At 46.9% G+C, this 12158-nt stretch overlaps 1 protein-coding gene across 1 annotated transcript in view; it reads left to right on the forward strand.

Annotated features, from left to right (window-relative positions):
- The window catches only part of ABCC12 (ATP binding cassette subfamily C member 12), a 59293-nt gene extending 48541 nt beyond the window's left edge, over positions 1-10752 (forward strand). Inside the window, 7 exon segments of the mRNA XM_049703680.1 lie at positions 4029-4118; positions 5807-5996; positions 6439-6595; positions 7658-7736; positions 8700-8813; positions 10399-10563; positions 10666-10752. Coding sequence (XP_049559637.1) covers positions 4029-4118; positions 5807-5996; positions 6439-6595; positions 7658-7736; positions 8700-8813; positions 10399-10563; positions 10666-10752 — 882 coding nt within the window.
- Positions 10753-12158: the final 1406 nt, after the last annotated feature.

A 12158-nucleotide genomic window follows, 5' to 3' on the forward strand; every position in this document is an offset into this window, starting at 1 on the left:
CATTGATTTTGTTCATATGTCTCTTGATCCATTTGTGGTTAAGGCTGAGAAACTTGTTTGGATTTTCATGTTTTCATCTGCCTTTGTATATGCCTTGGTAGGTCTCTCCTGATGGGACGTTTTATAACTATGGATAGGTTGGTTGGACTTTTCCACAGTCTGGCTTCACTTCAGGAAAGCAGCCAGAGAGCTGGCCTTCAGACACCCAAAGGCTAGATTTAAAGATATTTTATCTAGGATACTATTCTGGGAGCCCCATTTATCCCCAAGTCATTTATCCACTTTCTTTAGGGAAGTGTGTGTGTGTGTGTGTGTGCGCGTGCGTGTGTGTGTGTGTGTGTGTGTGTGTGTGTGTTTTGGCCTAGGGATAAATTGCCCAGCTACCTCTGGTTGGGAGGAAGATGAGGAGGGGCAGGAAATGGGCCCAACGGGAGTAGCTGTCTATACGCCACCTCAGTCTGTCTCTTTGTGGACCCCTTCTCTTACCTGGAGCCTCTCTGACTTCTGCTGGAAGAAGGTTCTGGAAGCTCCTGCAGTACACTCTGCCTCCATCCTATCAAAAGGCTTTCATCCTCTTTCCATCTTCCAGAAATGTGTAACTCTCTCCTTCAATGATATCTCTTGATATCTCTTCCCAAGCCCCTTGCTGTTAACGGTCTATTCCTTTTTGCAATCTCTGTACTATCATTTTAATAATATTTTGGAAAGGAAGAGGAACAAATATATGCTCAGGACTCTATGTTAAGTGAGGGAAATGAGTTTTCCTTGGGTAGGCAGTTTCCCTCATTGATGGATGATTTTTTTTTTTTTTTTTTGTGGTACGTGGGCCTCTCACTGTTGTGGCCTTTCCCGTTGCGGAGCACAGGCTCTGGACGCGCAGGCTCAGCGGCCATGGCTCACGGGCGCAGCCGCTCCGCGGCATGTGGGATCTTCCCGGACAGGGGCACGAACCCGTATCCCCTGCATCAGCAGGCAGACTCTCAACCACTGCGCCACCAGGGAAGCCCTGATGGATGATTTTATTTGTTGTTACCTAGTAAAATATTAAACAGATGATGTTGAATAGATTCCCTTACTTGGTCCAAGTGAAACCACTTTCCTCAACTGAGGTTATGCTCTTGGGATATATCACCAGCTTTCTATGAGACTGTTTTCAAACATTCCTGTGAGGCTGGAGAATTTGCACACCTCAAGATCTAGGGGGTGTTTCCCCTCCAGCTGGCTTTGGAGCTTTATTGAGCATTAGCCCCCCTTTGGAGAATACAGAAAATCCAGCTGACAGAGCTTCCCTTGAGAACAGAGGAGATGCCCTAGGTGGATGAGAAATTGGTGTGAAGTCCCACAGAGCAGAAAGTGAGTGCAAAGTAACATCACATAACATCACAGACGAGGATGAGCACTTCCTGGGGCCAGCACTGTGCTGATAAGGGAATTCTAACCCCATGGAGGGCTGCCCGGGGCCCTGAGAAGCTGATACCCTTGAACTTAACAAAATACTTATATGCCCTTCTCAAGAGCAGAGTTCATTCATTCACTCAGCAGACGTGTCCACTGAGCACCTGCCAGGAGCTGGAACCATGCCAGCTGCTGTGGGTTCAGCAGTGAACAAGCTGGACAGGTCTCTGCACTCATGGAGCTTACATGCTAGTGGGATATAAAGGGATATAAAGTGGGATGGAATAAATAAGTGTGCAAGTAAATAAATAAGGAGGCTTCAGAAACTGTTGAACTGTTATGAAGATAATGAAGCAGGGTAATTGACTGTAAGTGGGGAAGCAGCATTAGACCCCCATATAGTCAGGGAAGGCCTCTGCCGGGAGGTGACTTGCAAGCTGACACCTGAATTTGATAAAGAAGGAGCCAAGGAAGTGCTTCAGTCTGAGGGGCCAGGGAAGGCTGGGGGTAGGCAGGAGACTGGTGCCTTTGGGGAACTCAGAAGCTCCTGTGGCCTGAGCAGGGTGGTGGAGAATACGATATGAGGGGTCGGCGGGGCTCTGTCAGCCGTGGGCAGGGGTGTCACCTGTCTTCTAAGAAAGGCTTTCTCGCCTGCAGCACTGTGGACATTTGGGCCAGATAATCCTTTTTGACAGGGGCTGTTCTGTGTGTTGCAGGATGTCAGCAGTCTTTCTGATCTCTAACTAGGAGATGCCAGTAGAATCTCCCGCCTCCAAGGTCGTGACAACCTAAAATGTCTCTAGACATTGCCAAATGTCCCAGGGACAGGGTGCCTAATCACCCCGGCTGAAAGCCAGTGCCCTAAGAGAAATGGGAAGCCAGTGGCATGTGTAAAGCTGGGAGGCAGCAAGGAGGCCCACTGAGATGAGCTCTCGGAGGGTCTGGACCCACACTGCTCTCACCTCATCCACCTGCTCAGGACACACTGCCTCCTTCCTGTTAAGGCCCCTTGCTGCTACCCAGAGTTTGCTTGGCAGACTCTTATCATGAATGCTTCAGCACACACCATCTTCTTAATCACCCCAACTAAGGTAACGCCCCAGCCCAGCCCTAGCCCCTCTTTCACATCTTACCATATAACTGACATTCTTAGGGTTCCTGGACATTGCCTGTGTCTCATCCCGCCGGCCCACTAGAATGCAAGCCCTGGGACTTCAGGGGTCTTGTCTATCACGTTCACCCCTGGGAAACCAGCCCCAACTGTGCCGGCACCCAGCCACTGCTCACCTTGTGAAGGCCTGGTCCTTCCTCCAGCCCACTAGCCCACGCTGCGACTGAGGCAGGTGCTGTTGGTGGCCCCCCTTCCAGGGCAGGCCAGCGGGCCTCCCACTGCTGCGGGAAGGTGCTCAGTTCAAGGCTGAGGCAGGTTGCACCTGCGGCATGGGGAGTCCTCCCAGCGCCTCAGCAATGCCTGCAGGGAGTTAGGGGAGGTGGAGCCGCATCCTCGGGACAAGTCAGGTGTGTTCCTTGCGGACTCCCAGGACCCCCAGGGGCGTCAAGCTTCAGTTGCCCACCGTGAAGCCTATCCGGACTCTCCTCCTCTGTGCCTCAGTTCTCCCAGCTCCTACTGGGACTTTTTGGGTCCACCTCCTGGAGGTGTTTCCTAGGGCTGCTGTAACAAATTATAAACTAATGGCTTAAAACCAGAGAAATGTATTCTCTTGTGGTCCTGCAAGTTGGAAGTCTAGAATCAAGGTGTCTCTAGGGCCATGTTCCCTTGGAAAGCTCTAGGGGAGAATCTGTTCCTTGTCCCTCCGGCATCTGGTGGCTGTTGGCTGCCTGGGCTTGTAGCTGCATCCCTCCAGTCTCTGTCCTGTCTTCATGTCTCCTCCTCCTCTGTCTCTTATATGGACACTTGTTGGATTTAGGGTCCACCCAATAACCCAGCTTGATCTCAAGGTCCTTAATTACACCTGCAAAGACCCTTTTCCTAATGAGGTAGCATTCAAGGGTCCCAGGGATTTGGATGTGGAATATCTTCTGGGGGGACCTCCATTCAACCTGCTTGCCCTCAAATCTCAGGGTTGGCTTCTGGGGGATCCTGGCCTAAGGTGGGTGACCTTAGCAGGCCACCGTCTAAGCCTAGAGTTTCTCATGTCCGAAGCAAGCAGATGGGCTTGATGGTTTTCTTCCACTTCTGATACCTGTGGTGATTGGGTTTCAGGTGCTTCCAGGATGCAGGTGGGATAATCGGGGAGGGCACAGAGGTGCAGGACCCTACCAGGTGGCTGCAAGTGCTGGGTTTCCAGCAGTGTGGAGGCCCTGGGAGAATTCCTGCTCACAGCAGTTCCCCACCCCTCCAACCAAGAAGCTTGTGCCTGAGCAGTGCTGTGATGGGATGACTCTGCCCATCTGGAGTGCCAGGGAGAATATAATTACCATTTGTTTCTAAATACAAAGGAAGTGTTTAAAGGCAAAACACCCCAACAGGAGTGTCTTTACATCTGGACACTTGGCTGGGAACGCAGGCCTGCTTTTGGTGTGGTCCTGAGTGAGACGGAAGGGGTGACTCACAAGCCGGCCCTGAAGGCAGACAGGGCTCTGACTGTGGCTGCTTGTGGCCCCCTCCACAGCTGAGTGGGCTGCTCCAACTGTGCCTGCGGACAGGGACGGAGACCCAGGCCAAGTTCACCTCCGTGGAGCTGCTCAGGGAGTACATTTCGGTAAGAAATCAGTGCAAGAGGAGGAGCCAGTTAACTCTGGCAGAATTTAGGTATTTGATCTTTTTACATGTGAAAGGGATCTCTTTAAAAATTGAAATCGGACCACAACCCCTTTTCTTAACACCCATATTTACAATATAGTCTAAAGTCCTTGATGATGAGGGAGAGGTTCTTTTCAAAAAAATTTCCTCAAGGGCTGTTTCTGTACACAGAAGAGAGAATTCAGTGGCTTACTTTAGTTTCTAAAAATTAATACTTATTTGACTAAAATTGTAAATTGAAAAAAACTGTCTTCTTTAAAAGCTTTTATGTTCCCCTTACAAATCCTGCTATTCTTTGAAAAGCAGTCTTGCCAATTCAAGCAATCATTTTTAAGGGCCTTTGAACAGCATTTGGCCCCTCTTAATTAAATACTTTAAAACATTTTAAGCTGCATTTTAAAATTTAATGCATTCCATTTCCTTTTTAAGTACCTCGATAATCTGATTTAACAAACAAACCTTCCTGAGCTTATATAAATCTAATAAATTAAACTTATAAATATGGTGAGCTTTAAGTTCTCATGACAATCCCAATGCTGTATATAAACAGTAAGTTTTTAAACTTAAAACCATGTTAAAATAAGTTATTCAATTTTACATTTTAAATTAGAATCACAAGCCTGAATGTTATTAACATTATGAATACTTAAAGCACCAAATATGCAGATTCCATAAACTAAAAATACTACTATTCCAATCATGCTTCTCTTAAATATTAATATTACTAATTCTAAATCTTCTAGGGATTAAAAATACTCACTGTCTAGGAATACAATTCTTTTTTCAGCTAATTGTGGTTGCCTTTCGACCAGCGATGTGGGCTGGTCAGCCACCCTAATGGGGAACACGGGAGCTCTATTTCTCCCGGTTAACAGGTACTTTATAATTCAGAGGAGGGGTTAGTCTTATAATGCAGTCAAGTTGCTCTCCTCCTTAATTGGAGGAAATTTGCATTTCTTGGGCTCTTATAAAACTTTAATTCCTCTTCCATGTAACTCTGAACTTGACACCCGGTGCTACTGTCATCTTCCTGCTTCTAACACCACAGTGACTCTTGCAGATACTGAAATTGTATCTGATCGAATTCTGCAAATCTCAAGGCTTGGTCTGGATTTGTCACACAGCTTCAAGGTCACACTGCTGACACTTGCCCAGGCTCACAAGGCCCAGTATGAGCTGCCACTTACAGTCATCCATTCTATTCACTAAGCTCTAGCCACACGACTTTTCTTTCTGTTCCTCAAAGTCCCCACACTCATTCTGGCCTCAGGGCTTTTGCACTAGCTGTCTACTCTGCCTGGAATGAATCTTTCTGTAGCTGACATCTTCTCAGCATTCCAGGTCTCAGCTTGAATGTCACATCCTCACAGATGCCTTCCTCAACACTTAAGTAACTTTTACCCCTCCTACCCTTCCACCCCACACATTGTGTGTTCTGTTACCATACTCTGTTTTATTGTCTTCATTTCTCATCTCTTTTCTTGTTTATTATCTGACTTCCCCACTGCAATGTGAGTTTCTGGAGTGCAGTGGCCTTATTGGTCTAGTTCACCAGCATGAATACCAGTACCTAGAATTGTGTGAATGAATGAAATGAATGGAAAAGCAAATGACTATTAACCCATCATTTGTTATTCTGCTTTTCAGACCTGTGTTCCTGAATGCACTCACCCCCTCAAAGTAGGGACCTGTTCCCTCGACTGGCCCAGCCGTGGGGAGATAACATTCAGAGACTATCAGATGAGATACAGAGACAACACTCCCCTTATTCTCAACGGGCTGAACTTGAACATCCAGAGCAGGCAGACAGTTGGGATTGTTGGAAGAACAGGTTCTGGTGAGGACAAGCTCTGATTGTGTTTCTTTTAGGTTGTTTTCTTTGCATTTCCACTGGGCATGCTAGTTAAATCACACCAGAGGGTGATGTGCATGCGTGGCAGATTGGTTGTTTTTTCCCTGACATCTCTTTACTGTAAATTAGGATATCAGGTTGGATGGATGTGTGGAGTTAGAAGTAAACACACATCAGTTTTTGAATTAATTAAATGAGAATCATTCTGGTGAGATGAGGCCCAGAGGATGAGTCATGTGTTAGTAGCCCCTGCAGGGATGGACCGGTTAACTGTATTAGGGTAGCTGAGTGCCCCTGCAGAGTGGGATTTCTGTCTGCACAAGGCCATTTTCATTGCATTAAAAATTCCCTTGATTAGATAGATACTCAGGTATGATGAAATACAAACTGATGTTTGATTTGCTGCTGTTGCATTTATTGTTCCCAGGCAAGTCGTCCTTAGGAATGGCCTTGTTTCGTCTGCTGGAGCCCGCCAGTGGCACAATCCTCATTGATGGCATGGATATCTGTACTGCTGGTTTGGAAGACCTCAGAACCAAGCTGACTGTGATCCCCCAGGATCCTGTCCTGTTTGTAGGTATAAGGTAGCTGTTTTTGATCGTTGTGCATCCGTATTTTTGGATAGTGAAATCAGACCAGCAAGAGCTTTGTGAAGCGCCCGCGCCTTGGCTGGCCTGGGGCTGTCCTATCCTGAGTTGCTCGCAAGCCTTGGGAGGAGCTGAGGACTAGGGGCCTGAACATTACTTGTGTTTTATAAACTACATCACAAATACGCAAGATGCTTATGTGCAGGGTGAGCAGACATCCCAGTTGGCCCTGGAGAGCCCTGATATATGCCTGTTTCAGCATCCTATCAGGTTTAGCAGTGGCCACTCCCTGAATTACCCCAGTTTGCACAATCAAATAAATGGTTATTCTACGTATGTAGCTATCCTTTCGGAAGTACGTCAATTCATTCCCACTAAGAAGTGAACAGAAACTGCTCAAGTCCAAGAACAGTAGGGTTGCAACTTTTACAGGGCTCAAGATCTGTTGTCAAGGCACAAGAAGAAAACCACAGTTACTCACTTACCCCAGTGTAGCGGCTGCCCCTCTAACAAGAGGGACATTTCCCCCATTGAGCACCAAATAAAGTAGGGGGCTGTATTGAGTGTTGAATGAAAAGGACCTTCCGCGTCTTGAAATGCTAGACTCACACCCTGCATGTAAGGTGCTCACCCTCTGCAAGGCCCGGGAGCTGCAGATAAAGCTTTTGCCTCTGAAGGCAGAGTGAACACACCGGGAGGTGGAATTGCTCGCTGCCTCTCTCTCTGCCAAGAATTTGCATGAGGTCAGATCCGCTCTGCTGCACACGGCCATGGAGAGGACCAAATGTGTCTCCCTGGTGCCTCGCTTGGGGCTATCTCTTGGCAGGGTTGGTGGTCTGCCCATCTTGGTGGTTTCTGCTGCATCCCAGAGTCATGGGTCCTCGGTCTCTTGGCCTGAGGTTGGTATTTCATGAACCACTGCCCTGGACTAAGCACTGCTCTTGTTGCTGTGGCGTCATCACACACCACCTCCCGCTCTCCCCCTCATGCTGTGGAAAACATGCTCTCCCATCCTCTCGTCCTCAGAAATTCAGCTTCCTCTCCTTTCCTTCATTGCAGGTACAACTTGGATCCTTTTGCGAGTCACAGCGATGAGATGCTCTGGCAGGTTCTGGAGAGAACATTCATGAGAGACACAGTAGGTCTCTGGGGCTGGCTGGGATGAGTCCGATTCCCAGCATCAGTGCCCCAGATGCCTGGCTCAGGTTTAGATTTGGCCAGTTGTTTGTTGGCACCACATATGTCAATCCTAATTGCTCCTTGTTAAAAGCAACAATAGACAGTATTTATTAGGCCACTGCAATGATTCAGTCAAGAGCGCTACGTGCATTGTCTCAGTTGGTCCTGACTACAACCCTCTGAGGTTGGTACTCCTACCTCTACTTTTAGAGATGCAGAAACTAAGACTCAGGGTAGTCAGGTGTGAGTAGCAGAATGGAGACTTGACCCCAAGCCCATCTGACTCTAGACCAGAGGAAGTGCCCTACTGCTCTGCCAATAGCCTCATTTGCTTATTGAAGCAGATAAACTCTGGGAAGGTGAGAGGGCATGGCATGGAATGAACCATTTGTGAGATGGAACCCTGTCCTATAAGAGCTGCAGCTGGGGTCAGCGTGTGAGCGTGGCCACCTCTGCAGCCCAGAGGGAATTTTTTTTCCCAGGACTTGGTACCAAGGTGAGCATCGCCCAAAGCCACTCTGACTTGTCCTGCTAGATAAATCAGACCCTGTCTTTACCTTTCCTCGATGACCAGAAAACTCCATCCCATCTCCATTTTATGCATAGAAATAAGGATCCTGAAAGCCATTTACACTTGTTTGTGTTTCTCTGGAGCCATATGTGCATGATTTGTCCTCTTTTGGCAAGGTGTCTACGGGGTTCTATGAATCGCACTGTGATTTTAAATTATGAATGACTGCCTACTCCTTGGTCTTTCCCTGGTGCCTGTTCGCAATATTGAAATGATTGTTGTTTTGCACTTTCTTTTCCGCAGTAAAATAAAGCCAGCCGATAAATGCAAGAGAAGGGGGCAATCAATATGGAGGATACAGGACAATTTTATAGATCATCAGCACAATATGGCATTCTCTGTGTTCTATAGGTAATGAAACTCCCAGAAAAATTATAGGCAGAAGTCACAGAAAATGGAGAAAACTTCTCAGTAGGGGAACGTCAGCTGCTTTGTATGGCCCGAGCGCTTCTCCATAATTCAAAAGTAAGGAAACAACGTGGAAAACAGATTGGTCCAATTTTGGATATTTCCTGCAGCGCCACTCAAGCCAGGAGGTAGAGCCAGGCGTTTGTCTTTCAATAAAGAGAGAGCAATTGGGCCATTTAAAAACCGATCACTTTTTCTTAAGACAAAGTTGTGAGGGGAAAAAATTGAAAAATAACAGCCATTTACAGCAATAGCACCTGCCTCCCCTGAGCCTTTCCCTGGGAGGTCTTGCTTAGGTATTATCTCTGTCCTCCTAAGTCGTTTGGGTTTGAGAAATCTGCCTCTCAACTTTTTCCCTTTGTCCCTGAATGATTCTGAGGCCTGATAAACAGTACTCAAGATACTAAAGAAGGCCTTCAGAATGCCAGGATATAAGGTCTGTAAAATTTATACTCATTTTTCTTAGTGACTTAGCCATCTTTGCTTACTGATTTCAGAGAAGGGATTGCTGTTGCTTTAGAAATCCCATTCTCTGAACCCTGATCAAAGTGTAACCCATCGTGTGTGCTCTCTACATGTGCTAACGACAGGGAAGGGAGCAAGCATGCATTCAGTCCTGACTGTGGCACTACACAGTACTGAGTGGTTGATGTGTTGTCTTTGCATTTCGTGTTCATGATAAGGTGTAACCCCTTTTACAGACAAAGAAATGGAGCCTTGGGAAGTCAAGTAATTTAGCCAAAGTCAAGCAGAGTTAGAGCTGAACTCAAGCCCTCTGACTGGCAAACCAGCACTGTGGCAGGCAGAATAATGGCTCCCCCCAATGTTGCCCATGTCCTGATACCCGGAATCTGTGAACATGTTACCTTACCTGGGAAAAAGGGGCTTTGCAGATGTGATTAAGTCAAAGATCTTGAGATGGGGAGATTATCCTGGATTACCTTGGTGGGCCCAGTGTAATTACACAAGTCTTTATAAGGGGAGGAAAGAGAGTCAGAAAGAAAGAAGAAATGCAATGATGGAAGTAAAGGTTAGAGTGATGCCAGAAAGAGGCCACGAGCCAAGGAATGCAGGCAGTCTCCAGAAGCTGGAAAAGGCAAGAAAACCTTCTTCTCTTGAGCCTGCAAAAGAAATGCAGTCCTGACAAGACCTTGGCTTTCTTCTCTTGAGCCTGCAAAAGAAATGCAGTCCTGACAAGACCTTGGCTTTAGGACTTCTGATCTCCAGAACTGTAAGATAATAAATTTGTGTTGTTTTGAGCCTCTAATTTGTGCTAATTTGTTATAGCAGCAGTAGGAAACGTAACAAGTACTGTTATTATATCTCATGTTAACTCATGTAGTACAGTAGATAAAGACCATGGGGCATTTCTTCTTACTGGTTTGTAGGATTAGAATAAACCATTCACAAAAAGGGAAGCAAAGAATATACAACCTTTTTTCTCCAGCAAGTCCCTCTGAGGAAGATGAAGATGGTGCGATATGACTTTTATTCTCTTGTTCTTTTTCTAACTTTCTGAGATGGATACTTAGCTCATTACTTTTCAGTCCTTCTTTTTTAATAAATTGAGGTAAGACTATAAGTTTCCCTCTAGGTATAGCTTTGGCTTGGTGTGACTTTCACAATGCTCCTTCCTCAACAGATCATTCTCCTTGATGAAGCCACTGCCTCCATGGACTCTAAGACTGGTACTCTTGTTCAGAGCACCATCAAAGATGCCTTCAAAGACTGCACTGTGTTGACCATTACCCACCATCTCAACACGGTCCTCAACTGTGACCGCGTCCTGGTCCTGGAAAATGGGAAGGTGCAGGAAGTTGGCGTCACCTCTCCAGAGGCTTCAGTGGTTTGGGCTCTGTGGTGGGTGGATATTTTCTGACAATTTCAGCTCTCCTTCTCTGACTTTCAGGTGGTCGAGTTTGATAAGCCTGAAGTTCTTGCTGAGAAGCCAGATTCTGCGTTTGCGATGTTACTAGCAGCAGAAAACAAAGTCTGACTATAAAGGTCCCCATAGGGGCCACATCAGCTGATTTTAGAGGAAGAGGAGGCTGTGTGAGATGAGTCAGCTGTGCCTGCAGGGGGAGGGGCCGTTATCTCAGGGGGCAGCTCTGGTCCACCATCCCTCCCACGCCTGGAGCACAGGCAGAGCTGGGGTGGAGGTTGTTTCCTTGCCTCGCCCAGCACATGCCTCCTGACCTCACTTGGAGGGCATGGGTCTGGTCCTAGATGATGAACAGAGGCAGAAGAAGCTTGTGGGTTAAAAAACTGCCCCTCACCTTCTAAAACCCTAACCATCCCTCATGTGTCCTTATCATTACCACCTCAGTGCCTGGGAATGGAACCATTGTAACTTTCAGTTAAAAACTGGTCAAACAGAATGGAAAAATGCCTAAGGATGGACTTTGTAAAGGTTTCCTGCCTTGTTATCAGAAGGGAAAAGAGCAGAGTTTTCTTCCTGCTTAACTCCTATTCACATCTATTTGGAGTGTGTGACAAGCAGTTAACTACACAGATCTGTAGCATGAAAGATTGATTACAGTGTTTGGTGAAATTTTTTTTTAAAAAATCATATCGTATGTCCCATCTGCTCTATTAGAATAAACAGGGAAACAAAATGTTGGAGTTTTTCTGTAAATTAAATTTTTTATCTTCTATATTGGTCATTAAAATGCAGTAGGAAATTAAACTACCCTGAAAGGTTGCCTTGCAATTATTTTGCTGAAGATATTCCAGTTTCTGTACTATTTACTCTCACAGACCCTCTTTGCTTTCTCCATTGACTCAGTAACAAACCTCCACAGCGTTTCCCAAATAAAACCTTTCTTTCCAGCCTCAAAGTTTGCTATGACGGAGGCAGTAAAGACATAGTCCCAGCAGCCCAGGAGTGAGTGGCATGGGGCAGCCGTGGCCAGTGAAGCCCCCGCCCCACTCCTTCTTAGTCTTGGTCCCATCCTTCACCCTATCCATCCAAACATGGAGGAAGGCAAGCCTGGCACATAGTACTCAAGAATGAGTGACATGAGTGCATGACACCATGATGAACTCATCCTGGCAGGTACCTGCCATCTCCCTACTCCCAGGGTATATTTACATGTTAAGGGTTTAATCTGGAGAGGCTGAGATTTAGGGCACACAAGCCATCCACTAGCATCTCAAAGGCTGGGTCTGTGGCGTGTGCTTCCAACAAATCAGTCTCCAGCTCTCCTCTGGCCAGGCCTGGGCAGGTGTCTGCAGGACCAGAGGTGAAGCAGGCACAGCTGGCTGCAAGTAGAGCTCCCCGTCTGGTGACCGTTAAGGCCCTGGCTAAGGTAGCTGGGCAGCAATTCTGCCATCAGCAGAGGGCACAGAGCAAGAAGGATGTGGTTGAAAGGCCACGAGTGAGGGGGCTCCGTTCACGGCAGC

Source organism: Orcinus orca, chromosome 20 (assembly GCF_937001465.1).
Source record: "Orcinus orca chromosome 20, mOrcOrc1.1, whole genome shotgun sequence".
Taxonomy (NCBI): Eukaryota; Metazoa; Chordata; class Mammalia; order Artiodactyla; family Delphinidae; genus Orcinus; species Orcinus orca.